Source organism: Ips typographus, linkage group LG10, assembly GCF_016097725.1.
Source record: "Ips typographus isolate SLU linkage group LG10, UJ_Ityp_2.0, whole genome shotgun sequence".
NCBI classification, from domain to species: Eukaryota; Metazoa; Arthropoda; class Insecta; order Coleoptera; family Curculionidae; genus Ips; species Ips typographus.
The window spans coordinates 5,290,538-5,317,725 of NC_138431.1; the positions used below are offsets into that span (position 1 = coordinate 5,290,538).

Here is a 27,188-nt window from a genome sequence, read left to right on the forward strand (position 1 = left end):
TGCGTGATATAACTGGAAGTGTTTGATTGATTGTCGATTGGATACGGTGAAATAAACGCAAATTGAAACGTCGCAAGTGTGATTTTCGAACAGTTCTGAAAACTCCAGTTTTATAAGTCACATTTGTAACAAAAATGTATTTTAATCATGAAAAATATATATAATTTAAAATTGTTCTAAATGACTTAATTTAAAATTTCGCCCCACTTTGAAGATCACGATGCTAAACTTCGTGTTGATGCCTCGTAAACGTCAAGAACACCTAATAAAAAGGTTAACCATGCAAACATTAAAGTGTACAAAGCAATAACACTCACCTGTTCTAAACTGCTTTGGCACAATGAATAATCCTCAATATTCAACTCAGCGTCGTTTTTCCCCCTTTCTAATATACCAAACATGGAGGACCAGGGAATGTTCTTGTCGGTCACATAGTATGTGAGCATCTCTTCGTACTCCTCCCTGATGATCGAATTGGGGAAGTTCAACTTGACAAAATTTTTGATGGGTTCGGTGGAGGCGTGCACGCCGGCCGCGCTGTTTTTTCGGTTTACGCACTTTGATGGTCAACGTGTAGCCTTCCGCAAATTTGGTTTTCAAATGTTGAGTGGATCCCAGACATTAAAGTTGCCGTTTACCATTACGGCCAAACGGGTACAAAGGGCTTCGCATTCTTCCATACTGTGCGACGTGAGAATGATACTTTTGCCTCTGTCCCTTTCTTTACACAGTGCATGAATAGGTAACGTTTGGTAGCTGGATCCATTCCTATTCATAACATCCAGATGAGTATATGAAAGTATTATGAAATAAGCGCATTATTCATAAAAGTGTAATAAGGTGTTTTACTCTTTACTCTTACCCCTTTCTATTTTGACGTTTAAAATAACGAATTCAAAACGTCTTCGCCAATTGTCAAGAGGAGAGGAGAAACGCCCGTAAATACTCTTGACAGATGGCGAATGCGCCCAATATTAGGAGCAGCTTAAATGTAATTTTTTTTTCCAGAAAATTTTCAGTAATTTTCCGAAAATTACGAAAATCCAAAAATAATTACTTTTTACATTTTTGTACTATCGACTTGAAAGTATTTAGACAGTTGAGGTTAATTTGAAATAAAAAATTTTCTGAAAAAAAATCAGTTTTTGACAATTCTAGTTATAGGGAATTTTATTCTCTACCAGATTACATAGACCATTTCGAGGTGACGTCACAAACGTCAAACGTCAAGTCAGCCATATTGCCGGGGGGGCATACAGACCCACTAGCTAAATGTAACCCATAGAAATTTTCGATTGAGTTCAGAAGATTGTACAAAAAAACGCCGTCGTTTTGTTTAGTCGTGCGTTGTGGAAATAGAGCAGAAAGGGATAAAGTTCGATTTTTCAAGATTCCCAAAGCGTTGAAGAACCGGGGAGAACAACTAAATGCCTTATCAACATCAAAAACATTATATTTTACAGGCTTTCCAAAAGCACAGATGATGTTTTTAGGTTTTAAACAGTGTCTCTCCCTACATATCAACTAAATGTACTCTGCTTCCATTTAAACAGTTTTACAAGAAAACTGTCTTAAACTTTGATTTTTACAGCTTTATGACCTGGCCGAGCAACATTTGACAGTTTTGACGTTTGTGACAGGTGTCACGTGCTACTAGAACACTCCTAACTTAGACAGTCACGTGACAACTGTCAAAATAACTAAAAGCCATGAACCGGCGAAGTTTGCTAGAAAACTGTCTTGAACTTTGATTTTACAGCTTTATGACCTGGTCGAGCAACATTTGACAGTTTTGACGTTTGGGACAGGTGTCACGTGCTACTGGAACACCCCTAACTTAGACAGTCACGTAGCAACTGTCAAAATAACTAAAAGTCATGAACCGGCGAAGTTTACCAAGAAAACTGTCTTTAACTTTGATTTTTACAGCTTCATGACCAGGTCGAGCAACATTTGACTGTTTTGACGTTTGTGACAGGTGTCACGTGCTACTAGAACACTCCTAACTTAGACAGTCACGTGACAACTGTCAAAATAACTAAAAGTCATGAACCGGCGAAGTTTGCAAGAAAACTGTCTTTAACTTTGATTTTTTCAGCTTTACGACCTGGTCGAGCAATATTTGACTGTTTTGACGTTTGTGACAGGTGTCACGTGCTACTGGAACACTCCTAACTTAGACAGTCACGTGACAACTGTCAAAATAACTAAAAGTCATGAACCGGCGAAGTTTGCAAGAAAACTGTCTTTAACTTTGATTTTTTCAGCTTCGTGACCTCTGGTCGAGCAACATTTGACAGTTTTGACGTTTGTGACAGGTGTCACGTGCTACTAGAACACTCCTAACTTAGACAGTCACGTGACAACTGTCAAAATAACTAAAAGTCATGAACCGGCGAAGTTTGCAAGAAAACTGTCTTTAACTTTGATTTTTTCAGCTTCGTGACCTCTGGTCGAGCAACATTTGACAGTTTTGACGTTTGTGACAGGTGTCACGTGCTACTAGAACACTCCTAACTTAGACAGTCACGTGACAACTGTCAAAATAACTAAAAGTCATGAACCGGCGAAGTTTGCAAGAAAACTGTCTTTAACTTTGATTTTTTCAGCTTCGTGACCTCTGGTCGAGCAACATTTGACAGTTTTGACGTTTGTGACAGGTGTCACGTGCTACTAGAACACTCCTAACTTAGACAGTCACGTGACAACTGTCAAAATAACTAAAAGTCATGAACCGGCGAAGTTTGCAAGAAAACTGTCTTTAACTTTGATTTTTCAGCTTCGTGACCTCTGGTCGAGCAACATTTGACAGTTTTGACGTTTGTGACAGGTGTCACGTGCTACTAGAACACTCCTAACTTAGACAGTCACGTGACAACTGTCAAAATAACTAAAGTCATGAACCGGCGAAGTTTGCAAGAAAACTGTCTTTAACTTTGATTTTTTCAGCTTCGTGACCTCTGGTCGAGCAACATTTGACAGTTTTGACGTTTGTGACAGGTGTCACGTGCTACTAGAACACTCCTAACTTAGACAGTCACGTGACAACTGTCAAAATAACTAAAAGTCATGAACCGGCGAAGTTTACAAGAAAACTGTCTTTAACTTTGATTTTTACAGCTTTATGACCTCTGGTCGAGCAACATTTGACAGTTTTGACGTTTGTGACAGGTGTCACGTGCTACTAGAACACTCCTAACTTAGACAGTCACGTGACAACTGTCAAAATAACTAAAAGTCATGAACCGGCGAAGTTTGCAAGAAAACTGTCTTTAACTTTGATTTTTTCAGCTTCGTGACCTCTGGTCGAGCAACATTTGACAGTTTTGACGTTTGTGACAGGTGTCACGTGCTACTAGAACACTCCTAACTTAGACAGTCACGTGACAACTGTCAAAATAACTAAAAGTCATGAACCGGCGAAGTTTGCAAGAAAACTGTCTTTAACTTTGATTTTTTCAGCTTCGTGACCTCTGGTCGAGCAACATTTGACAGTTTTGACGTTTGTGACAGGTGTCACGTGCTACTAGAACACTCCTAACTTAGACAGTCACGTGACAACTGTCAAAATAACTAAAAGTCATGAACCGGCGAAGTTTGCAAGAAAACTGTCTTTAACTTTGATTTTTTCAGCTTTACGACCTGGTCGAGCAATATTTGACTGTTTTGACGTTTGTGACAGGTGTCACGTGCTACTAGAACACTCCTAACTTAGACAGTCACGTGACAACTGTCAAAATAACTAAAAGTCATGAACCGGCGAAGTTTGCAAGAAAACTGTCTTTAACTTTGATTTTTACAGCTTCGTGACCTCTGGTCGAGCAACATTTGACAGTTTTGACGTTTGTGACAGGTGTCACGTGCTACTAGAAACACTCCTAACTTAGATAGTCACGTGACAACTGTCAAAATAACTAAAAGCCATGAACCGGCAAAGTTTACAAGAAAACTGTCTTTAACTTTGATTTTTTCAGCTTTACGACCTGGTCGAGCAATATTTGACTGTTTTGACGTTTGTGACAGGTGTCACGTGCTACTAGAACACTCCTAACTTAGACAGTCACGTGACAACTGTCAAAATAACTAAAAGTCATGAACCGGCGAAGTTTGCAAGAAAACTGTCTTTAACTTTGATTTTTACAGCTTCGTGACCTCTGGTCGAGCAACATTTGACAGTTTTGACGTTTGTGACAGGTGTCACGTGCTACTAGAAACACTCCTAACTTAGACAGTCACGTGACAACTGTCAAAATAACTAAAAGTCATGAACCGGCAAAGTTTGCAAGAAAACTGTCTTAAACTTTGATTTTTACAGCTTCATGACCAGGTCGAGCAATATTTGACTGTTTTGACGTTTGTGACAGGTGTCACGTGCTACTGGAACACTCCTAACTTAGACAGTCACGTGACAACTGTCAAAATAACTAAAAGCCATGAACCGGCGAAGTTTACAAGAAAACTGTCTTAAACTTTGATTTTTACAACTTCATGACCAGGTCGAGCAACATTTGACTGTTTTGACGTTTGTGACAGGTGTCACGTGCTACTGGAACACTCCTAACTTAGACAGTCACGTGACAACTGTCAAAATAACTAAAAGTCATGAACCGGCGAAGTTTACAAGAAAACTGTCTTTAACTTTGATTTTTACAGCTTCGTGACCTCTGGTCGAGCAACATTTGACAGTTTTGATATTTGTGACAGGTGTCACGTGCTACTAGAACACTCCTAAATTAGACAGTCACGTGACAACTGTCAAAATAACTAAAAGTCATGAACCGGCGAAGTTTGCAAGAAAACTGTCTTTAACTTTGATTTTTACAGCTTCGTGACCTCTGGTCGAGCAACATTTGACAGTTTTGACGTTTGTGACAGGTGTCACGTGCTACTAGAACACTCCTAACTTAGACAGTCACGTGACAACTGTCAAAATAACTAAAAGTCATGAACCGGCGAAGTTTGCAAGAAAACTGTCTTTAACTTTGATTTTTACAGCTTCATGACCAGGTCGAGCAACATTTGACAGTTTTGACGTTTGTGACAGGTGTCATGTGCTACTAGAAACACTCCTAACTTAGACAGTCACGTGACAACTGTCAAAATAACTAAAAGCCATGAACCGGCAAAGTTTACAAGAAAACTGTCTTTAACTTTGATTTTACAGCTTTATGACCTCTGGTCGAGCAACATTTGACTGTTTTGACGTTTGTGACAGGTGTCACGTGCTACTGGAACACTCCTAACTTAGACAGTCACGTGACAACTGTCAAAATAACTAAAAGTCATGAACCGGCGAAGTTTGCTAGAAAACTGTCTTGAACTTTGATTTTTACAGCTTCATGACCTGGTCGAGCAACATTTGACAGTTTTGAATTTGTGACAGGTGTCACGTGCTACTAGAACACTCCTAACTTAGACAGTCACGTGACAACTGTCAAAATAACTAAAAGTCATGAACCGGCGAAGTTTGCAAGAAAACTGTCTTTAACTTTGATTTTTACAGCTTCGTGACCTCTGGTCGAGCAACATTTGACAGTTTTGACGTTTGTGACAGGTGTCACGTGCTACTAGAACACTCCTAACTTAGACAGTCACGTGACAACTGTCAAAATAACTAAAAGTCATGAACCGGCAAAGTTTGCAAGAAAACTGTCTTAAACTTTGATTTTTACAGCTTCATGACCAGGTCGAGCAATATTTGACTGTTTTGACGTTTGTGACAAGTGTCACGTGCTACTGGAACACTCCTAACTTAGACAGTCACGTGACAACTGTATATTTAGATTAGGTTAGGTTATACTTGGAATTCCATGCAGAATCCAAAAAATAAATAAAAAATTTTAAAAGGTTTCTATTTGAAAAAATAAAGTTGACAGTCGTAACTTGTTTTTGGGTCACCCTGTATACATGAATTTATTATCAAAAAAATCGCAATAAAAAATAAATATTGACGTGTTTCCCAGAAAACAAATCCCTGATTTTTAATAAAATTTATACGCGACTTTACGGACACACTGTATATCTTGATGTTATGTATTCTGTGTTGTAATTGGTCATATTATGTACTATGTTTAGACTGTTCGTGAAATTACTTTGTGTAGAAAAGCCATACGATAAATAAATAAATAAACACCAAGATTGTTACATTTAAATTACTATCTCTGTCACGACAATACTTGTCTCAAGAGATTATTAGTATTTAATCTGCTGTTATTAACTGACTAATTAAGTAATTAAATTAATCAGATCAGCGTATATATTTCAATATAAACTGTATAGTGACTGTAATCTAGTTTGGTTGTCATAATGTGTAAAAACACTAGAATAACTCGCTTAAACAAGACATTATCCAATATTGCATTCTTTTTGGGTTTTGGGTAGTAGCCAAAAAAAGTTTCTCTGGACTATACAAATTGTCCTGTCCTTTTTCTAAAAGACTATCTGGCCAATGTGATTGAGTACATAAAGAAGCAGATTTGGCCCTATTTTGAGTGTGAGTGTCTTTTTCGGTTAATGGTAAAACTAACATGGACAAATGTCTGTATACTTTACGTGAAATTACTGGACACCATGAAAAGAGTTTTAACGTTAGTAAACTTACCTGTGGTGGGTTCATCCAAATAAACCACTGAAGGATCACCAATAAGGGCTATAGAAGTGCTCAACTTTCTTTTATTACCCCCACTCAGTTCTTTCACTTTCTTGTCCAAGTGCTGGACATAATCAAAGTCACTAGCCAATCTGTTAGCCTCGATATTGCAATATTTACGGGGAATTCCCCTCAACAAGGCAAACATATGTAAGCTTTCCCTAGCAGTCAAATCGTCCAATAAGGCATCAAACTGGGGACAGTATCCAATAGACTTCTGCACTTTCTTTAGTTTAGTTTTGATGCTGTTTCCCTTGACCCAAGCATCACCATGCGATATCCTTTCGTCACCCGTTAACATTTTAAACGTGGTGGTCTTTCCAGCACCGTTGATACCCAACAAGCCGAAACATTCAGCTTCTTTGATACCCAAACACAGCCCGTTTACGGCCAAATGGTTTTTGTAATACTTGGTTAGGTCTTTGACTAGGATATTGTAGTCTTGCACTAAACTAGCGTTGGTTGCGGTTTTGATTTTCTGCTTCTCGTCCTGCACGTCCGAATCCTCGTTCGGGACTTCGACGTTCTTTTTCGGGAAGAATCGTTGCTGAATTACATAGTTGATTTTGGAAAACACCTCAAACTCCACAAGCAGAAGCAGCGCGAAAAATACAAAACCGCTCACGAAGGAGTAGAGTAGGTTTCTCCCGATTCCGGGTGATTCCCATTTGAAGTAGCTTCGATCCAGGCCTGGAATATATTCTAATTGTTGAACTTTGATAGTTCTCCTGATGATTATTATCATTCTGAAGATGAGATTTACTCAAAGCTTCCTCACCTCCTAGTTGCATGATAATATCATCATAACTGGCATCAGATTCACCCTGACCATTCATTCTAATATTCTAGTAAATAAAGAAAATTTAAATATATAAGCTTGAATAAAAATTCTATAATAGGGAAAATGTACCTTTTCTATAAATTAAATAAATAAATTTTCTTTATTTTCTTGAAAAAAAAATCTTATTTTCAACACAATACCTTCACAGTAAAGTCTCATAGTTGGAGCGCTATCTAAACATTGTTCTTCAGTGAGATTTGGATTGACGATTCTGCAGGTTTTGAAGAAGTTATCGCACAAAGTATTGTAAAAAGTAAACTCACTTGGAGTGAGAAAATGACAGTTTTAAGCACATTTTTGGAATCCTCATTAAATTTCCTTTCCAATAACCTAAAAAAAATCACAAAATTCGGTACAGTCAGGGAGAAAAGTGCTGCCAAAGTTTGAGCTGGCAAAAACACAGTTTGAAAAGACAGTCAGCGACAAAATCGTCTGTTAAACTCACTTGGAGTGAGAAAATTACAGTTTTATCCACATTTTTGGAATCCTCATTAAGTTTCCTATCTACTAACCTTAAAAAACACTAAAAAATCGAGTATAATCAGTTAGAAAAACAGTGTCAAAGTTTGAACTGCCAGAAACACAGTTTGAAAGGACAGTCAGAGACAAAATCGCTGGTAAAACCCACTTCTAGTGAGAAAATGTTTGATTTAAGTACATTTTTGGAATCCTTATTAAATTTCCTATTCAATAGCCAAAAAAAACAAAAAAACATATCGGTACAGTCATGGTGAAAAATGGTGTCAAAGTTTGAATTGTTAGAAACACAGTTTGAAAGGACAGTCAAGGACAAAATCGCCTGTAAAACTTACTTGGAATGAGAAAATGACAGTTTTAAGCACATTTTTGGAATCCGCATTAAATTTCCTATCCACTAACCTAAAAAAACACTACCAAATTGAGTACAGTCAGAGAGAAAAACAGTGTCAAAGTTTGAACTAACAGAAACACAGTTTGAAAGGACAGTCAAGGATAAAATCGCCTGTAAAACCCACTTGTAGTGTGAAAATGACAGTTTTAAGCATATTTTTGGAATCCTTATTAAATTTCCTATCCACTAACCTAAAAAAACACTACCAAATTGAGTACAGTCAGAGAGAAAAACAGTGTCAAAGTTTGAACTGCCAGAAACACAGTTCGAAAGGACAGTCAGAGACAAAATCGCCTGTAAAACACACTTGGAATGAGAAAATGACAGTTTCAAGCACATTTTTGGAATCCTCGTTAAATTTCCTATTCAGTTACTTGGAAAACCCGTATAAAATGTGGTACAGTCTGGGAGAAAAGCAGTGTCAAATTTTGAACTAAAAGAAACACAGTATGGAAGGACAGTCAGGGACAAAATCGCTGGTAAAACCCACTTCTAGTGAGAAAATGTTTGATTTAAGTACATTTTTGGAATCCTTATTAAATTTCCTATTCAATAGCCAAAAAAAACAAAAAACATATCGGTACAGTCATGGTGAAAAATGGTGTCAAAGTTTGAATTGTTAGAAACACAGTTTGAAAGGACAGTCAAGGACAAAATCGCCTGTAAAACTTACTTGGAATGAGAAAATGACAGTTTTAAGCACATTTTTGGAATCCGCATTAAATTTCCTATCCACTAACCTAAAAAAACACCAAAATGAGTACAGTCAGAGAGAAAAACAGTGTCAAAGTTTGAACTAACAGAAACACAGTTTGAAAGGACAGTCAAGGATAAAATCGCCTGTAAAACCCACTTGTAGTGTGAAAATGACAGTTTTAAGCATATTTTTGGAATCCTTATTAAATTTCCTATCCAATAGCCTAAAAAAATATCACTAAATTCGGTACAGTCAGGGAGAAAAGTGCTGCCGAAGTTTGAAAACACAGTCAGCGACAAAATCGTCTGTTAAACTCACTTGGAGTGAGAAAATGACAGCTTTAAGCACATTTTTGGAATCCTCATTAAATTTCCTATCTACTAGCCTGGAATATAATTCTATTCTAATTGTTGAACTTTGATAGTTTTCGACCATACTGTCATGATTATTATCATCCTGAAGATGAGATTTACTCAAATCTCCCTCACCTCCTAGTTGCATGATAATATCATCATAACTGGCATCAGATTCACTCTGACCATTCATTCTAATAATCTAGTAAATAAAGAAAATTTAAATATATAAGCTTGAATAAAAATTCTGCAATAGGGATGTCAAGTTATTTTTAAGGTAAATAACTAAACCTATCTAACTTACTTTCTACCTAAAAATCCTGCTTCTAAATATATCATTGAAACTACAAATGTCTTTAATACAAAAAATTACAAACTACTTCTACTTACTCTTCTTCTTTTCCGTTGAGGTGAATTTTTAATTGTAAAGGCTGTATCTCAGATTTAACCACTTCTGGAATAGGTCCTCTATCACAATCTGCGTCATAACGTGGACTAGACGGAAAAAGCTTTCTAAGATCCCCTGATCTTCAATAGTCCGATTTTTGCTCGAATTTTTTTAGAAAACTGACTATCCAGCTCTCATTAAAAGTCTCTCTTGACAATCAACCACCAAAAACAAAAAAAAAACCTTTTTTCCCACCTTCTACCACCTTTTTCACCTCCTTTGAAGTTCACCAAGTAATACTGTTAATTTTCTTAATAACTACATACAATCATACTAAAACTAACTATAATAATGGTAAACACTTGACATCCCTACAAAAATGTACCTCTTCTATAAATTAAATAAATAAATTTTCTTTATTTTCTTGAAAAAAAAAGACAATACCTTCACAGTAAAGTCTCATAGTTGGAACGCTATCTAAACATTGTTCTTCAGTGAGATTTGGATTGACGATTCTGCAGGATTTGAAGAAGTTATCGCACAAAGTATTGTAAACGTAGACCTGGTTAGAATCCCGAACTCCTGTTGAAAGTGAATAGTGCGGAACCGCTAACAACACCCAGTGCAAAGCATTTCCTACGTATTCCAAATCCAGACCGGGTGTGACCAGTATTTGTACTATCAAAAAGGCTACGCAACCTGCAAATTATCCAAACATTCAGGTACTGAACTAAATGCATGAAATGTCACACACCTGTAGCTATGTTAATGAAAATTAGTTTAGTGTATCCACTAGACGGTACGTCGTACCAGAACGCTAGAAGGTACATCATTGGCAACATGGACCAACCAAAATAGAGGAAAATTAGAGCCAGAACACCTAAATTAACATCGCTTATTATTGGAACAAACCACACCAAATCACCCTTCTAACCAATATCCTCTTTGGATTTGAATCCGTCCTCCTGGAAGCAAAGCAACGCGATAATCACCGCAACTACGATCAGCGCGTATGTAATAAAGTCCCACAGAAAATTGATGGCCCAGAATATTAGCACCTTGACACCAGAGACAAACTGTAAGTGCTTGGACTTGCTGGCCCGTTCGCGGATTATGAAAAGAACGTAAAATGCGGACACGAAGGCCATGCCAAAACTCAAGTTGAACGCGATCTGGAACCCGGTGCTGTTGCCCATTGCTACGTTATTAGCCTGAAATAGATGTTTACTAACGTCAATTCTGCTTCCTTATTATTAACAAAATTTATATTATATATACTTGTACACCTGTACTACCCTATTGTTAGAGACTGTTAGCAATCATTCAACTAAACGATTTATTAAAAGTTTGAAAAAATAAAATAGTATACAAACCACGGTGGAAAGTTTAAAAGTTTAATTTCTGTCTCGAGATAAAGTTAGTACAAACTAACTATAGTCGGATTTTTACCTTTTGAGAATGACGTCATCTTTTTACATCTTTGTTTCTCGCATATCAAACACGTGAAATAAACAATTTTAACAAAAAAGGCACGTTATTAATTTTATCATCCTGTCAAATTAAAAACGTTGACATTTACTGTCACTTTGATATAAACAAATATCAAAGGTATAAAAATGCTGCGCTACAATGAGCAAGCCCAAATGCTAATTCTAAATGTGCTGTTTTCTTAAAAACTTAAAAAAAATCACAAAATTCGGTACAGTCAGGGAGAAAAGTGCTGCCAAAGTTTGAACTGGCAGAAACACAGTTTGAAAAGACAGTCAGCGACAAAATCGTCTGTTAAACTCACTTGGAGTAAGAAAATGACAGTTTTAAGCACATTTTTGGAATCCTCATTAAATTTCCTATCCAATAACCTAAAAAAAATCACAAAATTCGGTACAGTCAGTTAGAAAAACAGTGTCAAAGTTTGAACTGCCAGAAACACAGTTTAAAAGGACAGTCAAGGATAAAATCGCCTGTAAAACCCACTTGGAATGAGAAAATGACAGTTTTAAGCACATTTTTGGAATCCTCGTTAAATTTCCTATTCAGTTACTTGGAAAAACCGTATAAAATGTGGTACAGTCTGGGAGAAAAGCAGTGTCAAATTTTGAACTAAAAGAAACACAGTTCGGAAGGACAGTCAGGGACAAAATCGCTGGTAAAACCCACTTCTAGTGAGAAAATGTTTGATTTAAGTACATTTTTGGAATCCTCATTAAATTTCCTATTCAATAGCCAAAAAAACAAAAAACATATCGGTACAGTAATGGTGAAAAATGGTGTCAAAGTTTGAATTGTTAGAAACACAGTTTGAAAGGACAGTCAAGGACAAAATCGCCTGTAAAACCCACTTGGAATGAGAAAATTACAGTTTTAAGCACATTTTTGGAATCCTCATTAAATTTCCTATCCACTAACCTAAAAAAACACTACCAAATTGAGTACAGTCAGAGAGAAAAACAGTGTCAAAGTTTGAACTAACAGAAACACAGTTTGAAAGGACAGTCAAGGACAAAATCGCCTGTAAAACCCACTTGGAGTGAGAAAATGAAAGTTTTAAGCACGTTTTCGGAATCCCCATTAAATTTCCTTTCCAATAACTTAAAAAAAATCACAAAATTCGGTACAGTCAGGGAGAAAAGTGCTGCCAAAGTTTGAACTGGCAGAAACACAGTTTGAAAAGACAGTCAGCGACAAAATCGTCTGTTAAACTCACTTGGAGTGAGAAAATGACAGTTTTCTCCACATTTTTGGAATCCTCATTAAGTTTCCTATCTACTAACCTAAAAAAACACTAAAAAATCGAGTATAGTCAGTTAGAAAAACAGTATCAAAGTTTGAACTGCCAGAAACACAGTTTGAAAGGACAGTCAGAGACAAAATCGCCTGTAAAACCCGCTTGGAATGAAAAAATGACAGTTTTAAGCACATTTTTGGAATCCCCGTTAAATTTCCTATTCAGTTACTTGAAAAACCCGTATAAAATGTGGTACAGTCTGGGAGAAAGCAGTGTCAAATTTTGAACTAAAAGAAACACAGTTCGGAAGGACAGTCAGGGACAAAATCGCTGGTAAAACCCACTTCTAGTGAGAAAATGTTTGATTTAAGTACATTTTTGGAATCCTCATTAAATTTCCTATTTAATAGCCAAAAAAGACAAAAAACATATCGGTACAGTCATGGTGAAAAATGGTGTCAAAGTTTGAATTGTTAGAAACACAGTTTGAAAGGACAGTCAAGTACAAAATCGCCTGTAAAACCCACTTGTAGTGTGAAAATGACAGTTTTAAGCACATTTTTGGAATCCTTATTAAATTTGCTATCCAATAGCCTAAAAAAATATCACTAAATTCAGTACAGTCAGGGAGAAAAGTGCTGCCAAAGTTTGAAAACACAGTCAGCGACAAAATCGCCTGTAAAACCCATTTGTGGTGTGAAAATGACAGTTTTAAGCACATTTTTGGAATCCTCATTAAATTTCCTATCCAATAGTCTAAAAAAACACTAAAAAATCGAGTATAGTCAGTTAGAAAAACAGTGTCAAAATTTGAACTGCTAGAAACACAGTTTGAAAGGACAGTCAAGGACAAAATCGCCTGTTAAACCCACTTGTAGTGTGAAAATGACAGTTTTAAGCACATTTTTGGAATCCTCATTAAATTTCCTATCCAATAGCCTTAAAAAAATATCACTAAATTCGGTACAGTCAGGGAGAAAAGTGCTGCTAAAGTTTGAAAACACAGTCAGCGACAAAATCGTCTGTTAAACTCACTTGGAGTGAGAAAATGACAGCTTTAAGCACATTTTTGGAATCCTCATTAAATTTCCTATCCACTAACCTAAAAAAACACTATCAAATTGAGTACAGTCAGAGAGAAAAACAGTGTCAAAGTTTGAACTAACAGAAACACAGTTTGAAAGGACAGTCAAGGACAAAATCGCCTGTAAAACTTACTTGGAATGAGAAAATGACAGTTTTAAGCACATTTTTGGAATCCTCATTAAATTTCCTATCCAATAGTCTAAAAAAACACTAAAAAATCGAGTATAGTCAGTTAGAAAAACAGTGTCAAAATTTGAACTGCTAGAAACACAGTTTGAAAGGACAGTCAAGGACAAAATCGCCTGTAAAACCCAATTGTAGTGTGAAAATGACAGTTTTAAGCACATTTTTGGAATCCTCATTAAATTTCCTATCCAATAGCCTTAAAAAAATATCACTAAATTCGGTACAGTCAGGGAGAAAAGTGCTGCCAAAGTTTGAAAACACAGTCAGCGACAAAATCGTCTGTTAAACTCACTTGGAGTGAGAAAATGACAGCTTTAAGCACATTTTTGGAATCCTCATTAAATTTCCTATCCACTAACCTAAAAAAACACTATCAAATTGAGTACAGTCAGAGAGAAAAACAGTGTCAAAGTTTGAACTAACAGAAACACAGTTTGAAAGGACAGTCAAGGACAAAATCGCCTGTAAAACCTACTTGTAGTGTGAAAATGACAGTTTTAAGCACATTTTTGGAATCCTCATTAAATTTCCTATCCAATAGTCTAAAAAAACACTAAAAAATCGAGTATAGTCAGTTAGAAAAACAGTGTCAAAATTTGAACTGCTAGAAACACAGTTTGAAAGGACAGTCAAGGACAAAATCGCCTGTAAAACCCACTTGTAGTGTGAAAATGACAGTTTTAAGCACATTTTTGGAATCCTTATTAAATTTCCTATCCAATAGCCTAAAAAATACAATACTTACACTAGTTTGGGTGTCATATGGAAAAGGATAATTGGTGACATCAATGACGCAATCGTCACACTGAGTCAGTTTTCGATACATAGTATTGGCTGCCACGCCCAAAGCAATCGCAGGAGTGTGATAGGGGTCGTTATTGAAATAGGTAGTAAAGTTGACGTCAAAAATCTCAGAATCTGTAGAGATTGCGTCCAAGGACACACCGGTTATGTAGCGTCTTCTAAATACTGACGGTGTCTCGGCAGTCTGAAATTATTGCTTTTATCACCCACCACATCACCAGAAAATGACACACCTACCAGGTTCAGGGCAACTTCAACGATTGAGTCCGTTTCATGGTAACTGTCGGTTAAAAGGTTGCTAAGGACGCTGCGGTAGTCGGTATTGCTATCAGCACCTTCCACTACTGTTACAGCGTCTGTAAATGTGCTCAAACTCAGGTGCATGCTGGGTAAATCACCCACTGAATAAAGTTGCCGATTCACAAAGATAGAGACGATGAGAAAGATAATCGGTAGGAAAATGTGAAGGGCCAAGATCACCCACGATCTGAGGGTGGACAGTACTCGTTTAAACGTCATTGCCCACAATTGGTTTCCGAGAAATTCCATCCCAGTCACCCTGGGAAGGCTCGGTGAAGTGGGGGAGTCTGAAAAATATTTTCTCCTCAAATATGTTCCATTATTGACATGATTATTATCATCCTGAAGATGAGATTTACTCAAATCTCCCTCACCTCCTAGTTGCATGATAATATCGTCATAACTGACATCAGATTCATCCTGACCATTCATTCTAATAATCTAGTAAATAAAGAAAATTTAAATAAATAAGCTTGAATAAAAATTCTATAATAGGTATGTCAAGTTATTTTTAAGGTAAATAACTAAAGCTATCTAACTTACTTTCTACCTAAAAATCCTGCTTCTAAATACAGGGTGGCCCAGTTTTAAAGGTCAATAATTCACCAATTCATAGCCAATTAAAAAATAAGTTGACATTCATTATGTCATTTTCCTGAAAAGTGCTTCCTAAGGAAAATACTGGTCCTTCAAATTTCTGTTTAAAAAATCGTTTTTTTTTTTGCATAAAATTATCAGCAATATTGATCAAATTTGGAACAAGCACTTTATTACACGTTATTACGGTCAAAGACCCAAAACTAACCCAACCCAACTTAAAAATTGTCTTGGAAACGGGAAATTCACTTAAGAAGTTTAAAAAATATTATTGTAGCCAGTTTTCATAGTTTCCAGACAAACTAAAAGACTTTAGTTTTGAAAATTGAATTAGAAAAGATAAAAATTTCAGAAGCTTAAAAATTGTGTTTGTAACCAGTTTTCATGCAAATCGTGAGACTTTAATACTAAAAATTGACTTGTAGACATAAAAACTACTTTTTCAAGAATTTGTTACTACAAATTCATACATTTAAACCTTAAAAATTGACTTAAACCCCAAAATGTGACTGAACTAATGAAAAGTGACATCAGAAGCTTAAAATTTGCATTTGAAGTAAGTTTTCATAATTTGAAGACAAATTTCAATATTTTAGTCTTGAAAATAGTCTTAGATGCAGGACATTGACATTAGATTCATGAAAATTGTCTTGAAAACGAACTTTTCGTGCGTTTTACTTTGCTTTTCATTTTCTTCGAATTCTGGACTGTTTTTAGTGCTTCAAAACTGCTTTCAGCTTGGAAAATCGAGTTTCAAGACTATCTTCACCAAGTTATTGACATAGCAAACTTAAAAAACAATTTTTACATTCTTCATAGACTTAAAATAGCATTCCAAGCTTTGTCACTATTAAATCGGCTTCTAGACACCTCAGTGCTAAAAATTCGGGTATTTCTTAATAAACTAGATTGTTTTTAGTGTTTTAAGGCTGTTTTCAGTGCCTCAAATCAAGTTTCAAGACTATCTTTACAAAGTTTTTGACTTATCAGGCCTAAAAGCCAGTTTGTCCACTGACCATAATCTTGAAAATGTTATTTCAAGCTTCTTCACTATTAAATTGACTTCTACACTCATAGGTGCAATAAATTGTAGCATCTCTAAGAAATTCAGACGGTTTTTAGTGCTTTTTAAAACTGAAAAATCGAGTTTAAGACTATTTCCAAAAGTCAAGATTCTTCAGTAATAAAAGTAAAAAATTTTGGTACCAAATGCTACAATAATAGTCTTGAGAACTAATTTTTAGAAATAAAATAGTCCGAAAATTTAATTTACTTCTAAACTTGTTGTCCAGTCCAGAAAATTGAGTTGTACACAAATTAAAGTCTTGAAAATATACTTTTGGACTCTCTTTAGTCCTAGTAAAGTCAGTTCTAGCATTAAAAGTCAACTTTTATATTATTTTTAGAAGTAAAAAATGAGTTTCATGCACAATACAATCTTTGTCTTGATTTCCGGACTTTTTTTAGTTCTTGAATGCCAGTTTCAGACACTCAACCAGGATGGCAGTCTGAGAAAGCGAATCATAAGACCATTCCTAGTAGTAAAAAAGTTTTTAGACTATTCAGTACAAATTTCGACTTTCACAAGTCTTGGATGTTCAGTTTTAAACTATAAAACGATTTTTTAAATTGAAATTTGGAGGACTGTATCTTCAATAGTCTGATTTTTGCTCGAATTTTTTAGAAAACTGACTTTCCAGCTCTCATTAAACCACCAAAAACAAAAAAAAAACCTTTTTTCCCACCTTCTACCACCTTTTTCACCTCCTTTGAAGTTCATCAAGTAATACTGTTAATTTTCTTAATAACCACATACAATCCTACTAAAACTAACTATAATGGTAAACACTTGACATCCTTACAAAAATGTACCTTTTCTATAAATTAAATAAATAAATTTTCTTTATTTTCTTGAAAAAAAAATCCTTATTTTCAACACACTAATTACCTGTTCCATTTGCTGCGTATTTTAATCCTTTGGCAACCTCTTCTTGTGAATGATCTGCCCCAACCCTGTAAATGACTCATTTTAGTGCTCAAAACAATCATCAGAATTACCAACAAACTTCATAAAAACCTCTTCCAAGGTGGTCAAAGAAACGCCGTAACTGTTAATACCCAGGTCGGAGCTATGATCCTCCAAGTCTTTTAGCATGGACTCGAAAACATAAGACTGGTTTTCAGACATTAAATAAGTTAATTCCGAACCAGCAATGCTTTCAATCTGAAAAGTTTTACGATTATTTCCCTCATTGTACTAGCAGCCAATAAAATTCAATGAACCTTTCTAGTTCGACCAATGAGAGCCGTTATATACTGAATAAATCCCTAGTTGCTAAAATTTTACACTGACAATTCCACTCATGTACAAAAAATGCCATATATACGTCATCAAAACACGGTTTGCTATCGGCTAATAAGGAAGGAAGAGAGTTTGCTAGCGGATAAAAAAATCGGATAAATTTTGCTGTTGATTTCATCGTTTCTACGGATTTTCACTACACTTTTATTGTTGCAATGTCTCACCTTGAGGTTTTTGCTGGCACTGTCAATTTTGATGTTTGTTCGTATTGTTTTGGTTATGGCTCGCTTCGGATCGGAGAAAATCAAAAGAACCAGAAAAATGTATTTCTGCCAGTACAAGGTAATCGCAGTCTTATTATATTATTGATTATATTCATGGAATTGTCTTATCAAATACCATTCGAGCTCAGATTTTGAACAGGATAATTTTTCCGCTTGTCTTCTCAAACTTTCTTTATGGTACAAAACTCGACCTGTTTGGCAAAATCACTCGAGCTGCGCTCTCGTGATTTAGTTACAACAGGTCTCGTGCAGTTACACCACAAAGAAAGTGTTCTAAGACAAGCACAAAAATTATCCGGCTAAATCTGAGCTCTTGTGGTATTGCCCCCGAATAAACACCTCCTACCTTTTTCGAATACGTTTTTTTGAAGAACATTTGATATTAAACGAAACGGGATTTAGACACATATAAAATTTAAGCTATTTTCTTCAATATTAACAATTAATAAATCACTATAACGCAGTTTCCATTAAAAAATTACATAAATTAAAATATTATGACGTCTGATTGTCAATCTGAAATGTAAACAAAAATATACATGGCTGAACGAAAATCTGTCGTCTGCTGGGGTGAGTTCAATATTATCATTAATTTCATCACGTTTAGTTTAGTATTTGTGTTCTAACTAAGGTGTTTTCTTGTTAATAAACTAAAATGTGAGTTTTCAGGAAATAATCTTGACATATACCCCTCGGCGTTCACGTTTTATCACGTAAAATGTGCATTGGTAGGTTTTTTGCAAAATTTTTCTTTTAGGCAAATGGTTTCAACTAAATAATTCTTTGGAAGAAATCCTTCGACCTGCGGTCTCAGGATTTTATCGTCGAATTATTTAGTCTCAATCAATTTCCAAGCAAAATTTTGCAAAAAATCACCTATGATTATTTGCAAATTTAAAATGTCGTTTCAAACTCACATCAATGTTCGGTATGTATCGTTGAAGTAAGGCGGTAACTTTTGCAGGATCGCATCTGGGGGACTTGTCCAGAACCAGATGGTAGCCGGCGCCGTACTTTTTCTTCAGGAAGAAGCTGGATCCACAACATTTAATTTCACCATCAGCCATAATGGCAATGCGGTCGCCCAAAAGGTCGGCCTCGTCCATGAAATGAGTGGTGAGCAGGATTGTTCTACCTTAGAAGCGTTAAAGGTGTTAATGGGCCTGTCCCACAATTTTTTTATTTCATAACTACAAAGACGGATTGAAAATATTATACCCGTATTTTTTTGTTTTCAAAAATATTAAGTCTGAATAGAAAAAAAAATGATGATAAAAACTACATTAATCTCATGTTTTAAACGCCCGCCGCCGGTGACGTACTACACTATCAACCAATCAGCGACAAGAATTGAAACAGATGGCGTGCAACAGCCAATAAAATCGCCCAGAATTACGTACGTCACATGCGCGCCAAAACAAATCTTTTAAATTTAATGGACAAATTCAAACTAATGTAGGAACATTTACGACCATAATTTTTTCTTCAAGAATATGAAAAATTAGTTTTGTGATCCTATTGTTTCGATTCCAGTCATTAAAACAAAAATTTATGATATGTGGGATAGGCCCATTGTGTTTTTGGCAAATAAAAAAATGGTTTTACCAGTTTTTTGTTTGAGCATAAGCTCCCAAAGGGCACGTCTCGCCGAAGGATCCATCCCAGCAGTAGGTTCGTCAAGCATTACAACCTTGGAGTCACCGCACAAAGCCACTCCCACGCACAATTTCCTTTTCATCCCTCCGGACAGTTTACTGGATTTGGAGTTTCTCTATATTTTAGAAGTTAAAGCTACATTTTTGGACAGTTTTTAACGCACTGTATCTCCAAAATGTAATAAACAAATAGAATTCTTCTAGAATCAGAACCGTTATTCATTTTGTCTCAAAAATGATGTCTTCAGATATCAAAAGGTTCTTCTCTTGTCAGTACGATCTATTTTTGCTTGTGATCTGTTGTTATGGAAAATTCAACTAAGAAAGTGATTGGTTGCAAGAGAATTTAAGGGTCCTAACGATAATAGTTTTTTGTTTTTTAATTACGACGTCTCTGACAATTATTATTGCTTTTTAAGTCCTAATTTTGAATGCCAATACGATTGATTTTTGCTTGTAATCATGATTATGGGAAACCCTACTAAGAAAGTGATTCGTTTCAGGGGAATTTGGGTCTTAGAAATACATATATTTATTTAATTACTATTAAATAAAATTGTATTAAACTACGCCACTGACGTCTGCTTTTTATGTCACTAAAATTACAACAAAATAGAAAGACAAGACAGAAAACAAAGCTTATAATTTAGAATGTCGGTACGGTCTATTTTGGATTGTAATTATTGTTTGTTATTATGGGAAATCCTACTAAAAAGTGATTAATTTCCAAGCAATTTAAACCCTAACAACATTGTCTGTCTTCTCAATTACTGCAATATAACTGACACTTGCTTTCTAAGTTATTAAATTGCTTTTAGAAATGTAGCAATAATATTTTTATTTTGAATGCCAATATGACTATTTTTGCTTGTAATCATCAGTGTTGTCAGATTAAAAAATAAAACAAATTTTAAAATTTGTATACAGTGTGTCCTAAATTGCTTCTACATGTATTGGGATCTCGAAAACGGTAAGAGCTACAGAGTCGGTTAAATGGGGAAATTTTTAGAGAATTTCATGTGAAACTTATTTCCGGTTTCCAAATTAAATTATCTTTCTCCGTTTTCCGGAAAATTGGGAAAACGTCAGAGGATGCATTTTAAACAGTCTTTTTAATAATTTTAATCGTCGATTCTACATCGAAAAAGAATTCCAATTTGCTATATAAACCATACTTAGAAATACAGATTTTCATTTTTTTTGTCAATTGTTATCAAAGTTTTAACATTAGTGACAGATGTCACGTGGTTTTAGAAGATAATTTAGCTAGACAGTCACGTGACTACTGTCAAAATAACTGTCATAAATCTCAGAAACACTTTTTTATTGAATACTGCAAGAAAACTGAAATCCTGACTTTTGCATTTTTTGAGCAGAGTTTGACGTTAGTGCAGTTGTCACGTGGTTTTAGAACACTATTTAGCTAGACGGTCACGTGATAATTGTCAAAATAACTGTCGTAAATCTCAAAAAAAACACCTCGTTTTGCAAACTGTAAGAAAACTGTAATTCTTCCAGATTCTAGGCAAATTTTAACAGTTTTGATAAAATCTGGTCATCTGTGAGGTTTACGAGTTAATTTTTGACCCTGAAAATAGTCAAAAATCAGGATTTTTGGATTATTTTTTTTTATTCAATTAAACACTGGTAACAGTCCGAATTTTTGGACTAATTTAATTCTAAAAATTAGTCTTTAAGACTAATATCGTAGCATTTAATGCCAAAATTGTTTACTTTCATCAATGAAGAGTCTTACTTAATTTTTACTAGAAAAAATTGTTTAAAAATCGATTTTTTAGTCTTAAAGCAAAGTGAAGCGTCTAGAAGTCAATTTAATACTGACAAAGCGTGAAATGGAATGTTTAAGCCTATGGAAAATGTAAGAATGTCAAAAATTTGGTGAAGATAACCCTAAAACTCGATTTTCCTAGCTGAAAGCAGTTTTAAAGCCCTAAAAATAGTCCAGAGTTCTAAGAAAATGAAAAGCAAAGTAAACAAACCCGAAAAGTTAGTCTTCAAGTCAATTTTTATGAATGTAATGTCAATATCCTGTATTTAAGACTATTTTCAAGACTAGAATATTGAAATGTATTTTCAAATTATGAAAACTTACTTCAAATGGAAATTTTAAGCTTTTGATGTTACTTTTCATTGGTTTAGAGTTACTTTTTGACGTCCAAGTCAATTTTCAAGGTGGAAATGTGTGAATTTGTAGTCAAAAATTGTAGGTAAAGTAGTTTTTTATGGCTACAACCTAATTTTCACTACTAAAGTATTTCAACTTATCTGAAAACTATAACGACTGACTACAAAGACAGTTTTTAAGTCTCTCAAGTCAATTTTCACAGTTTTCAAGTCAATTGTGAAGGCTAAAGTCTTTCAATTTGTCTGAAAACTGTGAAAACTGGTTACAAAGACACTTTTTAAGCCTCTCAAGTCAATTTTCACCGTTTCAAAGTAAATTCCCTGGTTTCTAAGTCAATTTTCAAAACTAAAGCCTTTCAAATTGTCTGAAACTATAAAAACTGGCTACAGAGACATTTTTTAAGCTTCTTAAGTCAATTTTCACCGTTTTCAAGACAATTTTTAAGTTGGGTTGAGTTGGTTTTGGGTCTTTGAACGTAATAACTCAAAGTTTCAAATCAGAATTTTATAAGAGATACTTACTTTGTCAAATTGAACAAGTAAAGTAAAAAAAATGAAATTTTTGAAAAATATCCATTGACGTAGAGAATAAGGCAGAAAAATGAAAACCATCTTTTCATCTTTTTTTGTTGAAATTCATGAAATGTGCAGCATCTCCTCTCTCTCTAACTCTTTGTAAAAAACCATTCTTATTCCTTAAAGCCTCCTGAGGCATTTGCAAAATACAATCCGTTAAAAATTGTCAAAAATGATGCTGTCTTTTCCGTGAATTTACAAAACAAAACCAACGTAACATACCTTAGGTTGTAACTCCAGCAAATCAATATATTTGTTGATTTCCTCGTCTATCTCCTTCCCTCTCAACCCTTTCAACTTGCTAAAGAAGTACAAATGTTCAGCTACAGTAAGATCATCGAAGATGATGTTGTGTTGAGGACATAACCCTAGACTGTTCCTTACCGAGTCCATTTCTGTCCTTATATCATATCTGCAAACAAAATTAGTTAAATCTTACTCCTCCCCCGGTATTAAAACCTTCCTAACCCATTGATAAGTGCTAAACCGCTGGTAGGAGTAAACATTCCAGTTAACATTGACATGGTAGTAGATTTCCCGGCTCCGTTGTGTCCTAATAACACCGTAATTTGATTCTCAAACATATTAAGATTAAGACTTTTAACAGCCACTTTCTTGTCGAAAACCTTTCTTAAATTCTGCACTTTAATCCCGGATTTCAAATGCTCCGGCTCTGCCTCGAAAAACTCTTCTTGCTTCGGTGTGATCTCTGAATACTTATCATTAGCTGCAATTTGATGTAATTTTAAGTGAGCCAGTTTTAAGTGATTCAACTACCATCAACAGAGTGTCCACACCACCAAGAGGAAGTAAATGGAAAATACCACTTCTGAGGCACGCCGTATTCACCAGGAAACACCGCTTCAACGTAGAGCGCTATCAGAAGGTAAATCACAGAATCAATGGCCAGCATCACAATAACCAAACCTAGGGACAGCTCATCGTCGGGCGTGTTTGGAGTCCAGATATTGTTGAATTGTACTCCTTCACCAGTTCCTTCATACATCAGTATGATTTGGAAGCCGAAAGCCATTCCCGTGTTAGCAGCCAAACTGGCTAACAACTTTGTAGCTAAATTCAACGAGTTGTAGTTGCTTTGCATAAAAGAATAAGGAGCATAGCACACGAAATAGGCAAAACCTGCCATTGTGGCTGCCGTATTTGCTGGGAATTAGAACCAACCAAAATTACTTTAAAACATAAATAAAACACACTTAAACAAACCTTTAGAGAAGAAGACGCTAATGGCAAAACAAAAAGTAATAATGGCGCACCCGTAGAAGAACAGAAAGATCAAAAGAACGAAAGCGTTGGCGTGCGTAAATACCGTGTAATCTGTGTTGGTGTACCAAGAAACTTTGAGCAACACCACCATCAGTACAATGGAGATAAACAGAAAACTGAACGATTTTAGGAACCAAGCAGTCCAGTGCAACCAATTGGGTAAACCCATGATTTTCATAGCTTCCTTCAAACAAAACTCACATCATTAACAAAACCTTAAATAAACTGAGCGGCTGTTTCTTCAAATTGATTTACTTGATTCTAATAATTTTTTTGAGGATTAAAAGGTATTTTCTTCCTCTTTCTTTTGACCTAAATGATCTTTTTAAATTTTTTTTACGTTTTACAATAGCCTTAATCGAGTCTTGCGGTCAATATCTCGAAACGTTTTCGCCAGTTTGGCGATTAAAGGCCGTTTACAAAATTTATTGCAAAATTTTTAAAACGTGGTAACTTTTGATTCTCTTGTTTAAAATTAAACAATTTCTTTAGATCTTTTGTGGAAGAAGAGCGGGATTAGCAAGTTTACACTTAAAACTACCCAATTTAAGTAAAAAACATACACTGCAAGATACAGGGTGACCCAAAAAAAAGTTTCAAAAGAATATCATATGTTTTATCATAAATCTTAACCTGTAGTCATTTTAATGGAAAATAATGATATTGGATAGAGAAGCACACTATTTGTTTAGTAATCCAATTCATATCTCTAGACGTTTTCGCCAGTTTTGCGAGTAAAGGGCGTTTACGATATTAAAAAAATGGTTCTTTTTAATTCTCTTGTTTTAAATTCGAAATTATTGAATTTAAAACAAGATTAGCAAAATTACATTTCAATTCACCCATTTTAGGTGAACATTTATAAACCGCGAACCTTTATAAACAGAGTGGGTTAAAAAATCATACAAAAGATAAATCAAATGTTTTACCATACAATAAACAGCCATAAGATTTTATTTTGATTTTTTTTTTTGGTTCACTCTGTATGAATGCAGTTTATAAGTTTTTACTTAAATTGGGTAGTTTTAAGTGTAATTTTTCTAATCTCGTATTTCATCCGAAAAAGATCTAAAGAAATAAATTGTTAAATTTAAAACATGGGAATTAAAAATAACCACATTTTAAAAAAAAAATCAATAAATATCGTAAACGCCCCTTAATCGCCAAACTGGCGAAAACGTCTAGAGATATGAATTGGATTACTAAACAAATAGTGTGCTTCTCTATCCAATATCATTTTCCATTAAAATGACTAAACATGCTAAGATTTATGATAAAACATATGATTTCCTTTTCAAATTTTTTTTTGGGTCACCCTGTATCTCGCTGTGTATGTTTTTTACTTAAATTGGGTAGTTTTAAGTGTAAACTTGCTAATCCCGCTCTTCTTCCACAAAAGATCTAAAGAAATTGTTTAATTTTAAACAAGAGAATCAAAAGTAACCACATTTTGACTACACCTCAGTCACACCCTGTATACTCGGATTTGTGGCATCTTTCAAAAAGATCATTTAGGTCAAAAGAAAGAGGAAGAAAATACCTTTTAATCCTCAAAAAAATTATTAGAATCAAGTAAATCAATTTGAAGGAGCAGCCGCTCAAAAAAGAGCAAAAATTTTGCTGTCCCATTCTTTTTGAGAGCAGTTTAAATCTCCTTACCTTGAGTTGTTTTTCTTTTTCGGTGGTGATGGCCTTAACGGTGTTGATGCAGGTATACACGAAGCTCAACATGAAAATCAATCCCACAAAGCTTTGTAAAGGTGTTAGAAGGATGTCATCGGTCCAAGCTGCGTTGGGAAATCTTTCCATCAAGATAAAAGGAATTTTATTCTGGTTATTCCAGACTTCATTCCATTCGGATAAATCGGATTTATCAGGAATAGTAATGTTGGCGTTGTACATGCTTATAAACAATGACACAAGGTGTTGGATGCCCAAAAAACCTTCATTCCGATAATCTAAAATAGATAATTATTATATTAATAGAACTTTGTTACAAACTTATTACTTGGTGTGGCTCCCGTTTCATTGTTGTAATTTCTAGGACCTGCTGTTTGTAGGGCTGGATAAATCAAGTTGGTTAACCAGTTGCTTTGCACCAGGGAACTTTCTTCTTCCCGGAGTTCTCCGGGAAAACTACACGCAACGTTATATAAAGATCAGTTAACCGAAATAACTTACCGTATGGTAAGGCTGACGTTTCCAGCACTAATATTTCCATCACCAAAGTCGATACCCGCAAAAACCGTATTTTTCGTGTAGAGCTCGTAATAACTGAGCATTTGATCACTATCCTTAAACCCTATGGTTCTGTTAAATATCAAGTTGAATCCCCTCATAATTTTTTCAGTTTCTTCATTGTCCGGAGCGTACAATAAGGAGTAGTTTCTAAAATAAGTTAATGCTGGTATACAGGGGGACTCATATAGCCACAATGCTTACTCGTAGGATTCGCCCCAGCTGAATAACTGGGATATATCAGCACAAGAATTGGTCGGTACAGTGCAAAAGGGCTCATAGTTCACCGCGTCGAGATCTTTAGGTTCTACAAGACTTCGAAGGACCACCAAAAGAATCGAAAAAGCCACCGGTGCCAGAACCTCGATCAGGGTCTGGATCGGCCTTCGGTACTGCAGTACCCAATTTTTCCACATCAACAACACGAATTTGTCCCATTTTTCCCCCATTCTGCAAGTCATATTATATAGGGTGTCCCCCAGGTTAATTTTAAAATCGTACGTTGAATATTCCTGTCATGGTGTGACGTCACATATGTAGTACATGATTTGCACTTGATAAGAATTGATCCTGGATTATCTATGATAATATTTCCGCTAACAATGATTATTATTAATAATAACATAAATCTGAAGGATGAACTAATCAATAATTTCTGGTAAAAAACATTTTTTAGGCGTTAAAGAGTCTTATAATCTAAGAAAAAATGGTTATTTGGTTAAAGTAGTAATAAAGTGATTGGTTGGTTACCTAATCTGCATCTGATATTAATAATTGCAATGAGAACAACCTTGATAAACAACAGCTACATTAGTTGATAAAGTTTTAGTATTTATATGGCCAATATGGCAGAAAATACCTGAAAGGTACTATATGATATGCGTAATAACAATGTAGACGATTTTTAAGATTGAGGTACTTAAAAGTGAAGTAGTACTGAAATATGACTGGAGATGAAAATATTTGCAGGGAAATTTATTGAAAAAATACCTTGAAATCTACTCCTACATGTAATATCATATTGTAGTGGGGAAAGTAAGATTGACGCAACCGTCAAACAAATTTACCTATTTGACTTACCCGGTTTTTGGCAATTTTGGGGACGTAAAAACTGACAGACCGCGATAATTGACTCGCGCAAACTAAAACGTTTCGATCCTTAAATGAATTGAATGCGTAAAGATAAGATAGGAACCTGAAAGCCAGA

General features: G+C 35.1%; 1 protein-coding gene across 1 annotated transcript; it reads right to left on the reverse strand.

Moving 5' to 3' along the window:
• Positions 1 to 77: 77 nt before the first annotated feature.
• LOC145735012 (phospholipid-transporting ATPase ABCA3-like) lies at positions 78 to 27,184 on the reverse strand. Its single transcript, XM_081988704.1, is given in 24 exon segments — positions 78 to 262; positions 318 to 542; positions 544 to 623; positions 626 to 736; positions 739 to 768; positions 6,602 to 7,339; positions 10,244 to 10,498; positions 10,554 to 10,679; positions 10,734 to 11,010; positions 14,542 to 14,784; positions 14,838 to 15,187; positions 17,446 to 17,510; positions 17,564 to 17,721; positions 19,001 to 19,218; positions 19,689 to 19,854; positions 22,682 to 22,871; positions 22,928 to 23,186; positions 23,237 to 23,623; positions 23,684 to 23,927; positions 25,403 to 25,701; positions 25,752 to 25,879; positions 25,925 to 26,131; positions 26,186 to 26,431; positions 27,062 to 27,184. Coding segments are annotated over 23 exon segments (5,040 nt in total). The 5' UTR covers position 26,431; positions 27,062 to 27,184; the 3' UTR covers positions 78 to 223.
• Positions 27,185 to 27,188: the final 4 nt, after the last annotated feature.